Here is a 15,673-nt window from a genome sequence, read left to right as displayed (position 1 = left end):
AGCAATTGAGCTAACAGAGTCATAAAATCTACTACAAACATTTTATGTTGAAATGCTTCATTGCATGCATCGTTCCACAGAATTTTAGTGATTGGAAAAGACGTTTAGTTCTTTTTTCCAAAAAAAATGTCAAACTATTCTGCATGACACAGCCTGCTAAGCCAGCGCCACCTTGGATGCACCATCCCTCCACTAACCAAGTGTTATTGGTGGAACTAGATTGTAGGTCGGTAGTCGTCGTCATCGTAGCCGTTTTTTTGGATAAAAAATGTCAATCGATTCCTGTGCGAACCACAGCTCCAAAAAGCTATGTGATAAAAGACACGAAATCAACTGACGAATCTTAACCAAACCGCTCAGTGCTGTGGCGATTTTTCATTCGTGGATAGAGCAAACTGTAATGTGCTAAAGGTTTGAGTCGAAAATCAGAAACAGGTGTGCCTACATCGTTGATATAAAAGTGGAGATATTTGTGGCTATTTGTTCAACGAAAAAGTGTATATTCCCAGTGGTTAGAAACAAATGAAAGATGGAAGAAATGCATTCCAAACTATTCAGTATTCGTGGCCAGCGGCGAGCATAAAAGTGAATTGACGGGCGGACAGGTTGATACAACAGCTCATCAGCGAAGAGCACGAAATCGTGGTGTTTCGTTTCCTGTCTGCAGCTGCCTTCATCAGCAACCTCATCTGTGCTAGGTGGTGCCACCACCTCTCCACTGGAATATCCGCGGACCGTGGAAGGCGGTTAATGTGTGTGGCTCACTTCCGGACCGGGGGCGAAGAAGTGGGTCAGATTGCTGCTGGGCTGTGGAGAAAAGAGCCCACTTTGCTGGGAAACGGGAAGGAAGTAAAGACATGTGCATAGTGAATAAACATTAAACTGAAACCACTGCGGCTACTGCTAATGTTCGCATAGGCAAAAAATTAAATAAAATGACAGGTGCATGGGCAAACAACACAAGTGCCTGCTTTACTTGCAGCCCTAAACTAAGAGAACACATCGTATCAACATGATACAAGATAAGAGGAACGTCGTCTCGAACTGAGCAGCATAATAGGCTAGGATGGGCGAGAGTGGTTCGTTGATAGTCGTGGCCTGTTGTGATTTCCTCCTAAGCAACGACGCCTACTAGAGACGGTTTGCTCTGTCGAGCGACGTAAAGTAGCACACGGTTGTATTAATTAAATTCTTGAACGGGTGAAATTAATTCCAAATTATTCCGAAGAGGTGTCGGCTACGAAAAAGAGCCTTTAAAAGTTGCAAATAAAAACGGTCATACGGGAGACAGTAAAAACTAATTCTCCCGGGATGTACAAAAGAGGAAGAAAAAAGGTAGTATTCCTTACTTCCGCTTCAAGTGCGTGATCTAAATGTAAAAAGTTAGTGTTGCGGTGGTCGAAAACGCAAAGCATCTCAACATCGTGTACGGTGAATAATAATATTAGACGGAAGCCAGTCTGATTCGCTACACAGCGACTTCACCGTGGTTCCATCGAACGAAAAGAAACATGCAAATTTATTATCCCAAAATCGAAATCGACGAAAAGTAGTGTGTGCGGGCCGAGAATATTTATTCAACTCTTTTGTTGCTACTTCGTCCTCGCTGAGAAGGAAGTTATTAGTGGTCGTGGAGTTGTATTTACCCCTAAACCTATACGGGTGGTAACGGAAACTAGAACTTGCAAAACGACAAATCGCCACAAAAACTCAAACGATGGACGAAGAAGCGCTGGTGGCACGGGCGAAGGAAGAGCGGGAGAAAATTTTCTTACGCTACGACAAAGGCCGAGAGCCGGGGGCCGAAATCGACCCGTGGGAGGATCCGCAGTTTGAGGCGTACCACAAGATGGATAGGTGAGTTTCAGCGTACCCATTTCCGGTGTGCTATACAAGCCACTTCCAACCCATTCCGACCGTTGGTTCAAGTTCTCTGTGAACCTAAGTGTATACGAATAGTAGCCGTATATGCTTGCGTGGTTGCAAAACATGGAGCCATTCTTCAAATGGAAACCACCGAAGGCGTTTCAGCGATGGAATACATTCCCTGGTGGCACCCGATACTACGTCCTTCTTTCCTTTTACCGTCTACTACGTATGGGATGTCAGTAGGCGGTGCGTGGGTAGCACCACCGGTGGTGTTTGATGTTTTAGAAGCCCCAGCATAACCGACGTACGAGGTTGTACTCCTTTCTGACCTGCACGGGGTTGCACTTTTTGGCTTGACACACGAGAGCTAGAGATGCGATGGTAACAACTCTATTCTCTCGCAATCATTTAACTTTGTAATTAACCTTTGTTATGGTAAATATTTACACCCAAGGCCATTCCATCTCAAATACCAGCTTATGTTTGGCTGTTGCCTCCAATTTATGTGTCTTTAGTTTAGACAATTTTCAATGAGTAAAGCGAGCTAAGCATAATTTTACGACAATGCTATTTTCATTCATAAACAGACGTATAATTAAAAAAAATATCTTCGCTTGTGGGAAATCCCAATGAAATTTTATGAAAACCATTATTTATTGTACGATACAATTTTCAATCACTTTTCAACAGTTTATAACCATTTTTTACCCAGTTTTCAAACACTTTCAAACCCTCTTCCATTGTATAATCTAACGTTCAGTAAATAATCATCAAACGCTTGTTTATTATTGAAAAACATATGATGAATCAAACATGAAATCTCGACAAAAATGTTGATGAATCATTAAATATTGGAGTAATTTAGATAAGCAACTGATACAAGGTTAAACCCATAGAAAAGCAACAAAAGAAAATGAATCAACATACTATGTGCAACTCACAGCCTATCTGAACAAAAGTTAATGAAAAATTGTTATTAAACACTTGTGTTGACACATAATTATTATAAAACACATTTTACTATGTGATACAGTTTTGTTGGTTGTTTTTATATATTATTTCCATCTCTCATGAGCTCTCCCGCACTGTTATTCTTGGTAGTTTAATGCTGAAATAAACTCCAAATCACGACATACAATTTTTATCACGACATCATTGCACAAACCGAAATTCAATAAGAATTTTGACGGAAACCGGAGGTTTCAGCGTGGCGGGTTGGACTAAGTTTGAAAAACACTGAGAAGAATATTTCAAGAATAAAGGTCCGTTCCATGGATGGACACCGTTCTCAGCGACCAAGTGAGAACCAAATTGGAAATTTAATGCTCGCAATGTACTAATATTTTGAAGCGTTTTAGTATCCATTAAAAAACTACTTTTTTTTATTTTAAAAACTAAGATTTTTAATTTTCATTGTGTCTTCTCTTCCCTTTTCCCTTGTGGCAGGTATGGCTTCATCCACGACGAAAGACTGCCCCAAAAACGCGATCCGCTCGAGGTGAAGGCGACGGAGATCGAGCTGGAAAGAGAGAAAAAATGGATCAAGCTGCTCGGCAACCCCATGCAGCCTCCCAAACGGCCCTGGAACGATAAGATCGTGCAGGCAAAGGTACGCAAGCGGGCCTTTAAGGGCATTCCGGAGAAGGTGCGCGGTTTGGTTTGGCGTAAGCTGCTGAAGCTCGAAGATGTTATGCGGGGCGGCGAGGGTAAATACAAGCGAATGCTGGAGCTGGCACGCCACTGGAGCACCGAGGCTCGCCAGATCGACAAGGATGTGAACCGACAGTTCCGGGATCACACCTTCTACCGGGAGCGCTACAGCGTCAAGCAGAAGAGTCTGTTCAACGTACTGGTGGCGTACAGTATGTACAATTCCGAGGTGAGCTCTCGTAAAATATCCTCATCTCGGTGGTCATTTTGTTGAACATTGAGGTCTGATTCTTGTGCAAACTGTAAAATTATATCGCTTTTTGAAAATGTCAAAACCTTTATTAAATTCTTTCATTTCTGGCTAGGTTGGCTACTGTCAAGGCATGTCGGGGCTGGCAGGTGTGTTACTGATGTACATGGACGAGGAGGAAGCCTTCTGGGCGCTGAGTGTCCTGTTGGCCGACCCCAAGTATGCCATGCACGGCCTGTTTATAGAAGGTAACTATCAGAATCGCACTCGCCCACTTAGGTGAATGCAATCTTATTGGGAATCCAGTATCTGGCTATTTGTTCCACCGACACCGACGGCTGTATATGTGTTTTGCTTTTGTGTGTCTCTTTTTTCCGCAGGATTTCCGAAGCTGAACCGCTTTCTAGCGCATCACGACAAAATCATTACCAAATTCATACCAAAGCTCAAGAAACACTTCGACCGGTGTAACCTCGACTCGATCCTGTACTCGTTGAAGTGGTTCTTCGTTGTGTTTATTGAAAGGGTATGTGTGGTTTGCTTTACCTGTCCATGCAATTAACTTGTGTGACAACGTAGGGAACTCCCTGCACACCTAAATAATAATCCTTATATTTTAACAATCTCTATCTTTCACTATGCGCATCCTTTCCGCTTCGACCGACTTCATCCCACACGCTCCGAATCGCACTGAACTGTGTAACCACGTGTGTGTTTTATTTGTGCGTGTGTGTTTGTTCGCCTGTTTGGGAAATTGTTCTGCATTGCCATGGTGTGGACATATTTTGGGGTGCGATTGGGAATTGCGTGTGCAGATACCGTTCAGCTTATGCTTGCGAGTATGGGACATTTATCTGCTCGACGGCGAAAAGGTGGTCACTGCCATGGCCTACAACATACTGCGAATGCACAAGGCACGTTTGCTCAAGCTCCGTGACATGGACCAAATTGTGCAATACATTCAGGTAATGTAGTAAACTATGCTCACAAGTGAAAGCGTTTTCCGCTCGATCCGAGGCACTATCTTACCGTTGGAAGATGCTACTTATTAATTTTTTGCTTGTTTTTCTTATATTGTAGACAAAACTATGCCAGGACTTTGGGTATGATAATGACACAGTCATTAGGAATCTCGAGCACTGCATGGACGAACTGCGGAAGGCTGGCTTAGAGCTCCCACCACCGCCAAGCGAAGCCGAGCTTCCGAAAAAGCCGTTCGGTGTTTTCGTTGAGCCCACAACCGCAGCACAGGTAGGGTTTTGCTACCAATGTTTTGTCCAGGACCTGCCATTTTCTTTTCTTATTCTTTTCAGATCGGTCGGCGAAAGCAGGAGTTCACCGAGACGGAGAAGGATGTCACGGAAACCGTCAAACTAAAGTAAAGCAATACACAAACACGCCTCGTTCACCGCATACTTAACGGAGATCGATTTGTACCTTTCATTTCAGACGCGAAATAACCGAACAGGAGATTGCTAATCTCGATCGAATTGCTCCGGGTGGATCCACACAACAGCTAAATGCGGGTAAGGCAACGGATAAGGCTATGGGGTTTCTTTTACGATACAGAAAGCGCTCGGGATGACATTGCGAACATTTTCTGAAAGATAATTCGTGTGTTTTAGCCAAATGTTCACGTGGTCACATCTTTCTTTCTCATTCCCTGCAGTACTGCCACGGGTTTGCGTTTGAGAAGTGACCGCACACTGTATGTTGTGCCTTGAATACAAACATCCATACCCCTTCCCTTCCTCCCCCAATAGACACACACTAGCTTCCTCTTGATGGTTTGTGCGATCGGAGATGGGAAGTGTGGGTCCGAGGTGTGTAGCTTCGTTCTGATTTTAGTTTTTTTTTTCAATGTTTCATTTGCCATGATCCAAACTACGACTGGTATACATGTACGCATTTTTTTTCGCCCGACTGCACTTTCACTCCCCCGACAAACTGTACAGCAACGCAGCACAAAGGGATACCTTACGCAAAAACACTGTGTGAATTTAAGTGGAGCAGTTTAAAACATTTGTTCAATTTTAAAATCCGATATAACATCAGCCAGTTGTGCTTATATTTTTTTTACACGCATAAATTGTGCAGCACAGTGATCTCTTCTCTTCCACTGTACGCTAGTATATGTATTTGCCTTGCGGAATTTTCAAACTAAGACTGAAACAGATAAATTATCAAATTCTATATGGTCAAACATAAAAGCACTTTCTGGTTTCGTTTTCGTTTCTTCCTTATTCTCCAAACTTCACCAACTGGCGACACCTTCTTATCCTTTTCCCCTTTAAACATATTTGTTTGTTTTGCTGGTTGCACATGTATATTCGAACCTATTCGTTTTATGGAAGGGAACTAGTGAAATCAAAAATGTCAATAAACTACCTCACCTTTATCTCTCTACTTATTCACTGATTCACTAACCAGAGCCTAAACCAATGTATTCCAGTGCACATACCCGAATCGGAGGATGGCGGCTCGATGCTTGGAAGTTCACGTAAATCGCTGGCCGATACGTCCATTACGTCCACGGCAGATCTGAGTGTCGTGTCTGGCGGTCAAAGTCAGCGATCGCATCAACCCTTCGACTACTGCGTCGACGAGGAGAAGATCCCGAGCGAAGAAGAAGGTGACGGCGAAATTAGTCCAGTGTAAGTTCCCTTCCCTTTAAGGAGAAAATCAATTTCAGGCAACATTCTGATCGTATCCACAGAGTAGAATTAACGTTGTTGCAGACATCGTTATTTTAATCACCAAAGTATTTTTTTTTCTCCGAAAACTTTAAATTCATTTACTTTTTGACAGCGTTTGTCATGCGAGATCATTGGTTTCTTTCGATCCAATGATAAATTTGCGCAACCCGGCAGTAAAAAGTATGACTCATCGTTGCCATAGAATAGTTCTTTGTTTTCCCTAGTTCACTAGAATCTCTCCCATCGGTGGCTCATGGCAGACCATTGTTGCGAGTAGCCCGTAGTAGACGCTCCCGAGGGAAAAAAATCGTTACCCCACAGGAGTACCTAATCGTGCTTCTTATTTCTCTCTTCCACTTTCGCGCCGACATAATATTGTGACCATCGTCGTTCAAGCCGTCGCTTTGGGTCAGACCAAAGCGAACCCGCCCAGCGGAGCCATCGGCGACGCATGGTACCGTCGGTTGTGGGATCTCCACCGCCACCGCCTCCTCGGCGAGCTCGGCCAAACTTGGAAGCACCACGTAAGTCCCTTGCCCGGTGCCATGGGGGTGCAGTTTAAGATCCGGAAGTCCGAGTAAAGGACCTATTTCAAAAGATCACACTGCCCGATGGATTTATTTGCAAGAAAGAGTCCAAAACGTGACTCTTGAACGTGCTTGCATTGGCCAATGTTGTGCTATGTTGTTTTGTTACGTTAAATTTTATGGACTGTTTGAAGTTTGCTAGTTTACTGTAAATAGTTTTTCGTTGTTTGTTTGTTTGTTTGTTTGTTTTTTTTTTTAGTTTGTTCATTGTGATTGTTTGTAGCGTAGTGTTAATTGCACTTTTTCAGGTTCTTTGATGATAGTTTTACCCAATTAAAGCATTGTTTACTCATTTAAATCTTGTCGGTTTGACATAATATTGCCAATGTCTATGCCGTATGGGAGGTATTAAGATAGAGAATATTTACTTGAAATTGGCAAACATTTTCAAGAGTTCATATTACCAAAATCTGTAAACTGCTGTTGTTACAATAACAAAAATATTCATAATATTATTCATCCAAAAAACGTGCTGTGCAACGTTTATAAAATATTTTTCTTTCGCTAATATTCCGCATTTTCCGTGAAATCAGTATCTACTTGCTACGGCTGTTGCCATGCTTTTCTGTATTTGATGTTCCGGATATTTTTGAAATCCGAAAATTTTGCAAAAGTTTCAGCATCATTCCTGTTGCGTCCATTGCACGGCGTTCGAACAGGTTGAGAACTACTGGCGAGGAACAAAAATGGTCTAACTACTCGCCACAATGATCTTAGATAATATAACCGCATCTCGGAAATTCGGTGATTGTACAAATTTGTATTACTCGTGTCTCGTCTTGAATGATCCATAATCTCACCACTGCTCAATGGACTGGTTAGAACTGTTCACTAGCAATCAAAGCTTGTGCAAGACACGTGAAAGACATCAAAAAGCAATCCCATATTCCTCCGGTCGGAAGAAATACAAGTTTCACTCACCAACTTGGATCGTCAAACCAGCGAAGCCTACTGTGAAGCAATTCTTGTTGAATCACCGAACATACAACTGGGAACACCAAAGTGATCAAGTAGACAATTCGTTACTTTCTATGATCCACCGCAATGATAGGTATCCGCATGTATGATTGTTGTAGACATAACATGTTAAACGTACCGAAAAGTACTCGGATTATACGTTTTTTCCACAAGCTAGAAACGTTTTGAAATGTTGTTCGTTTCGTTAACATCTGCCATGATAAAAGGTTTTTATCAGCAACATGGGTGTTCTATTGGGCTAAATTTTGTATACACCATGTTTAATCAATGCTTTAAATGGTTACATTGATGGAGGGTTGAATTTTCAACTGCAATTCGCCACCGCCAGTACTAATTAGCATTTTCTCCCTTGCTATGCCCTCTCAAAGGTCCGCCATCGGTTCAACCAGTGTGGTAGAGCGAAGCCCATCGGCACTGCAACTGATGACACCACGCGCCATGTCGCCCCAAGATGTAGTTCGCATTTACGTGCCACCAGCGCCGCCGGAGGAACTACACAGTCTTACTCAGCACCACCTTAAGGAGGATAGAACTACACAGGAATGGGCGTCCGGCACGGTAAACAGTGGGCAGCAACGTAATCGGTCCTCGCGTGGCTCAAACTTCAACGACGACGACGCGTACGAAGAGGATGAGGAGGCACGCACGCGTCGAAATAGTGAGATCTATCTCAACCAGCAACAGTGGGAATCGGGAGGCACGCAATTGTCAGCCGGCACCAGCAACGGGATCATACCGAACGGCGGTGGTGCAGGAGCTTCAACGATGGGAACGACCATGATGAGTTCGTTGGTGTACGGTAGTGGACGCTTTTCGGACTATGCAAGTGGTGATTTCCAGGCGCAGGCAGGCTCCCCGGGGGCTCCTGGCAGCGTTCCGCCACCGTCGCACTACGCCTCGAATGGTCGATCTACCTCGTCGTCCCGGCGGGGCAGCATGTCGCGCAAGTCGCCGGCCCCCATGTTGGACAGCGAGTTTATCATCGAGTGTAGCCATGTGAAAAACCGCAAGTACGTCCCGGACCACCATAGTAGCCACAACAGTCTGGTGCTCGGTATTGGTGGCACTGGTGATCGTCGCTCGGGGGCACCCGGGGCCAGCCGTAACGGGTCGGAAAGCAACATTCACCGGATGACCTCGTTCGAGGAGCTGGCCAAGGCGGCAAAGTTGCATCATTTATCCGGTGGTGGTAGCGGTATTATTGTACCGGGAAGCACGGTCGGTAGCACAGGCAGTCTTCTTCGAAGCAACGTCTCACCATCAGAGGATGGTTATGTCGTGCGACAAACGGTCACGTCGGTTATAAGTACAAGCGTGCGGATGGCTCGTAGTGAAATCTACGAAACCATCGGTAGCCCGGAGGATATGGACGATTACAACTCTGGCCGACGAGGGCGGAAACTAGAAGAGGAAGCCGAACGTTACGATGGACACCAGGAACTGGTAGCTCCATCCGGATCTATTCAATCGCGCATAAACTCCCGCGGACACAAGAGCGACTATAGCATTCAGTACAGAAATTTGTCGCCCAAGGCAGGCCTGGGTCCGGTTTCACCGCAGAGTGATGGCGCGGGTGATGGCACGACCGGTGGTAGTGAGGTGGAGTATCGGGCACTGAAAGCAACGTCCTCCCGACAGAACAGCGGCAACGATAGTTCTCCATTCGATTACGATCCGCTTCCAGCGGGGTCTGGAGGTGTCCCAACGAAATTATACAATCGTTTTTTCAACAACGATGAAGATGAAGGAGAGGAGGATGAAGAGGGTGAGAGAGGGCGTCAAGGAAAGAATCACGGTGGAGCTAGACTTTACACTTCCCATCGAGATGACGAGGATAAGCTTCTACTGAGCAAGCACTCTTCGGATGATTCTTCGACGAGTCCTCCACCACAGCAGGCGGCGAGACCCTCCCAGTTGCCACAGTACCACCCGCATCGATCGGACGGCGGCTACGGAAGTCAACAGCGCCAACGGCCCCGACAACGGCAGCCCGACGGCCATAACGAGCAAAACGGTGGCACACCGACAGGTGACATGGTTCCGCTTCTGCCGGTCTCCTCGTCTCCAACGGGTACGGCGGGGGTGTTGCCAGTGGGGAAATTAACACGTTCCCCTCCCACTTCCCTTCCCCGAGGTCAACTGCCCACTGGTGTCATCTCACCTACTTCTGGCATTCCCGTCAACAGCAGCATTCCCCGACGAAAACTTTCCTCCACGGAACCGAGTTCTCTACCGGTAGCCAATTCCACTGGATCGTCTGGACGTAGGCGACCGTCGAACGGCCCGTCGTCCACCATTCCGAAACAACCTCCACCATTAGCCGCCGTTTCTTCACCAACGTCAGGCCAATCGCGTATTCCCGTGTCCGGCCTAAAATCGCCCACCTCTCCGACGGGTTCCTTCCGGAATACGCGAATACCAAGCAGCAGCGCTCGTGTTGGAACGACGGATGCTATGTCCCCTGCAACGAACCGTCGCACTGTAGGAAATTCCTCGGACGACCGGGATGGCGATATCGAGCGGCTCCCACAGTACCAATACGGTGCGATTCCGTCCTCCGTGCCGCCACCCGGCTCACTGGCACTATCACCGTCCTTCCAGCGTCACGTACCCACCGACCTGGCGCTACGTTCGCCCGGTGGGTCTTCTCGTATTGGCGGGTCCCGATCGGCGCATCAAATACATCACCAACCGGACGCGAATCGCATTCGCATTCAGGTTAATCCGTCACCTGCCTATGGTGGCAAATCGGGTGGCTAGATGCTGAGATTTGCTTCCATATGCGCTAATTGGAGGCAAACTTTAAGCACACAAATATGTGGAATGTGAAGATTCCCGGAACGTCCGATACAAAGTTCTGTTGGATCGTCAGCTTACCCAAATACCGAACGCAGGAGTCGAATCTCGTTAATAACAGCTCCACTACTTATGCAATGATAAGTCCGATTATCTTTTTCCTTGTATACACTATCACTTAAACATGCGCTTCCAAAGCGTTTTATTCTATTTGCTCGGGGAATTCCCATTGGCATACAACTTCCTGGCGCAAAGCGGTTTTTATGTGCCCGCGAGTTGTTTGACTGTTACTAGGACACCTAACGAACACATTCCGTTTTTTATAAAAGCAATGTATATTTGTCAAAATTAATTCAATTTCTTTCTTTTTGTCGCTTTACCCTTCTTCTAGTTCTTTTTGCCACTTTTTGAAAGTGATTGTAACTGTGCAATTTGTTACGAATGGCCGAAAAGCTGACCAACGGCACGGCACCAACATGGTGGCTTAGGTTGCTTTACCATTGTGAAACGAGTTTTTCTTTAGTTCGTCAAGGGATGGTTGTTTCGAACGCATTAGATTCGAACTTGTTTTTATTCTCTACATAGCTTTTTTAAGCATTTCATAATTCACAAAGTATGCTGTGAAACACGTTTTGCAACCAACCACCAGTCCCGTCCGATTGCAGCCCGAATGGCTGTTTCTTCTGGCAAAAAGCAACACACAATCAGAGACAGTTGTAGGATGTTTTCGCCCTCTGAAAGCAATATAAAATTGACTGATCAACTATTCGTCTAACGTACATATATTTGTTGCCGGGGAGGAAGGAAGAATTTTGTTAAGTTCATAACCACGTGGAATCTCTGCCACACGATGCACACGATACTCAGTACCTTTTGCTGTGTTATAACGAGGTTTATCGACATTTGTCCCGTCGCGGATGGATCGACCCGTTGGCAAAACCTAGGTTACGGCTTTCAAAATCAATATGAAACCCAAATCGTAACGTGAATGAAATATCGAACAAGGACAATACTAAGCTCGAATCTCCTACGCTAATCTCTTCTTTTGCTCTGCTTCTGCGTTACTCCTTACTTAATCGTAAGCTCGTACGCTTCTCTTGTGCGTGGCCAGATAATCGGTAAAAGAATATACATATTATTATGGGATTGAGAAGCAATTACTACCACCATTTTGTGCTGCAATCTATAACCTACTAATCGTTTAAGTCTAGCTCTTTCATCGGATCTACCATCGGATGGGGTCCACTTTCTCGGGGGCATGTTGGAAGGAGAACTGGACGTGAAGTCGTTTGAAAAGCTCGATTAAAGTAATGAACGATATGAAAAAAAAAAACCACGTTACATAAACCGCCAAGTAGGTAATGCTAGTAGTAGTTGTACTCGTACTGTTAAGATGTAAAAGTGTTAAGTAGTTTGATAGCCAAGTGGCTTCGGGACGAACGTAAGGCACGGGAGAGAAGTAAAGCAAACGAAATGTATGTGTTATACGAGATGCTATGGATATGGTAGAGAACGGAGCACAGTTTGATGGCATTTAGGGATGATTAGTAGCGGAAGCATCACTTAACCCTGTAAAATCTTCACTAGTGTTCGTTGCTGAAAGAACAAACCCAAACAAGTGGAGAGGAGAAATTATACACCATTTAAAAGGATAAATCAAACGATATTAAAAGAATATATATATACATCCATATATGTCTCTCGGTAACGGGTTAGTGTAAAATTAAAGCAAATAGAGCTGACAAGAGATTAATGGGAGCATTAGTGGACGCACTGTTGCGTGCGTCCCGTGCATTACTTGAGGCTGAGGAAAAGGCGTATGTTTTTGTTTTATTAGAGAAAACAGTCTATTTACCGTTTACCGTATGCCCTTCTCATTTGCATGCATATTTATTACACTCGAGATATTGCTAGTTTAGCGCCCGGCGGAGCCCGCAGACACACCTGGAATGTATGGTAGCCACTGTTAACATTTTCGCTAATTTCAGCCAAACGAAACCAAACAAAAAAAATAAAACAACAATAAAATAAAAGCCGCACACCACGTGCGCCGCTGATAGGTGTGACCCTGTATTGCCACTGAGTGTGTTGTATTGTGCTGAGGTGCGATTTTTTTAAAATAAAATATTACTCAAAAAATCCCCAAAATGTGTTGATGAAAGCCTCCATTTCTAGAAACTAATATCGATTTTGTTGAGAAATAGATTGCGTACAATTTGCTGTGCATGGTTTCTCAAATTAATGGTGGGTCAGCAGCAGTTTGCAAAGACGATCGACGAAGTCGATCTGTTCTAAAAAGGAAGCCTTTCGCCCTGTTATAAGTCCTGTTCGAGTAGGAAAAATGCCTTGACTTCCTATTAATCAATTATTTAACTTATTTCAACCAACGCGGTTAGTTTTAATCCTTCTTTGGAATAAACACTATGGTGTCATCATCTTTTCATGTGCATTGTTATTTCCCCACCCATAGGGTTAAGATAGCCACCCATCTTATACGTTTAAAAACAATGAATAAGTAGTCCAAAAACGACATTGGGTTTTATTATTAATATGGTTTATTACGATTTTTGTTCATTTATCTTATATCGTTACTCTTCGACCCAGTGCCTCAAAGTGCTCCGTGCGCGTGTCTTCGCAAACTTCCCCTTTTTCAGCGTTCCCCTTTCTTCGTTCGACGAACGAACGTTTTCGTTCCCGTACGTTCATACCACTTCCGGGTTTCAGTGTTACTCAGTAGGCGTTTAAGATTTTTAATTTGCGTTTTCCAATGTTAAAGTTTTCATCGTTCGCTACAGTTTCTCTACCTCTTTTTCTCCTTCTCTCCTTCTCTATCTATCTCTATTCGATTTCCCTACGGTCATCTTTCCAGAGCTTTTGATCTGTTACCATCGCGTATGCATTTTGTAATGTAAAACATACGAGCTAGAATATCCTGCAATGTCCTTTGAATTGTTGGCTTGCTTCGGTTTCTATCACTATTCTACTTCACGCCCACATTGTCAATTCTTTCCCTAGCGGAAATTCGAATCGGTTCATCGGCAATAGATATAAAGAGAGATAGAGAAAGAGAAAAAAACGAGATACACACACGCACATACACACACACTCACACTCACATACACGAGAATGCTATTTTAATCTATTAATCTTTTCCCTTTTTATTTCTGTGCTTTATTGCAATCTCTATAATGTTTCAGCAATTACGAAAAAGGTGCGAAATGGTGACACAAACCCATCCGAAAACGACCAATTCCGCAGCCACTAATCAACCGCTTGTATCCCTGTGCGGCATTTTGCTCACTTGTGCCATGCTCTGTTATCTGTGTCCTCTTACAAATTTCCACTTCGTAGTGTTCGTCTTCCCCCCTAAATTGATTTGTTGCACCAAATATCACTTCCAGAATAGTTGCCATCCCTATGTCAATGATCGCCCGTACTCGGGCGTTGAATAATCTTCGTGCACAGAAATATAACTCACCAGCAAAACACATGGTATGTATGCATACGCACGTCGCTATCAGGGTTTGCTGCTTACGCCAGCTAAAATATGGATGAACTAATGTTGTGTTATCGTTCCATCCGTTACCAGTCGGCAGAGATTGTAGTCAAAACCATTTATAAACATACATCGTCAAGCTCAAATGAACAAACGGTTTTTTGTTTCCGCCTACCAACTTGACCGACTCCCCTGTGGTTTACGATTTATAGGAGTGTACGGAGGGGTTCGTACTCTGAAAATAACTTCGTCGTGCTTGAAAAAATTATACAAATTCTGCTTCGATAGCACAAGTAATCATAATAGTGAAATGGTATTCGTGAAAGGATATTTAATTTTTAAACAACCCGGACGTGACTGCCTCCCTCAACTAACGGTTGGGCATCGTGAAGTCGTCAATTTTTGCTGATACTACATACGATTTAGTTTACGGGTTTGTTTTTTTTTTAGCTAATTTGATCATTTATTACTAACTGTTTATTTCAGAGATTTATTATTTTATCATGTGTGTTTGTTTCAATAATCCTTCACAATACCTCAATACATTCTTTATGTTCTTCTTTGTTGTCAATACGCACCGCACGCTAGTGTCCTTTCGAACACTTTCGCATTACCTATCCGTTTCGAAAAAGGAGCCACTAACGAAACCAGAAGCACTCGTTTAATTCAGGAGTGATTTCTTTTCCGTTCCCGTTCACTGTTGCCCAAAACTCGCCCATTCGCCTTTAAAAAATCCGTACCATTGGGTTTCTTCAATCCAAAACATTTTCGAATCCCGGTGAGCGAGTTGGAATATCTACTAAATTTGACGTTATTCCAGCGCACGTTAGTTAAACGCGAGCCAGCTCGTGGACAAATGCGGGTGGTGGCTGACGGTGCGCGAGGGATAGAACTGTTGCCGTAGTGTAGTGTGTAGTGTGTGCTTGTGTTTCATTGATTTCGTTTAATCTCTTATTTATTATACTTTTCTCTTGCCTGTCTCGGGACTACTAATAACTAATCAGTTCAGAGTAGTTTCTCTGCGTATGCTTTTTTGTTTGTTTCATACACTTATGAACTGGAAAAAGGTGACATACGGCGGAGTGGGCAATGGCGACGACGACGACGCGTCGAGAGCTATAAAACATTCGATTATAAGAGTTGTTGTTCTATTCTTCGTGATATTTGAAGTGTTTGCATATTTTCAGCGCTCGATTTTAGAACTGGGAACCATTAGTACGCCGCCGTTCATTGGACATAAGGTTTAGTGAAAGCATGCGCCCTTTTATGCATCGCAGCTCAATCGTTTTCCACCGTTTTTGCCAACTGTTTTGCTAAATATTTTTTTTCATTAAAGTTTTTTATTAATTTT

At 44.0% G+C, this 15,673-nt stretch overlaps 1 protein-coding gene across 1 annotated transcript; it reads left to right on the top strand.

Moving 5' to 3' along the window:
- The first annotated feature begins 216 nt into the window (after positions 1-216).
- On the top strand, positions 217-12,950 carry LOC131272051 (uncharacterized). Its single transcript, XM_058273704.1, has 10 exons — positions 217-1,857; positions 3,316-3,748; positions 3,885-4,017; positions 4,150-4,295; positions 4,585-4,734; positions 4,850-5,020; positions 5,083-5,147; positions 5,219-5,295; positions 6,222-6,423; positions 8,399-12,950. Exons 1-10 carry the CDS (start codon positions 1,718-1,720, stop codon positions 10,788-10,790), a joined length of 3,909 nt encoding a protein of 1,302 aa, XP_058129687.1. The 5' UTR covers positions 217-1,717; the 3' UTR covers positions 10,791-12,950.
- The last annotated feature ends 2,723 nt before the right edge of the window (positions 12,951-15,673 follow it).

The sequence above is a fragment of the Anopheles coustani genome, chromosome 3 (assembly GCF_943734705.1).
Source record: "Anopheles coustani chromosome 3, idAnoCousDA_361_x.2, whole genome shotgun sequence".
Classification (NCBI taxonomy): Eukaryota; Metazoa; Arthropoda; class Insecta; order Diptera; family Culicidae; genus Anopheles; species Anopheles coustani.
This window is presented reverse-complemented; position numbering and strand designations above follow the sequence as displayed.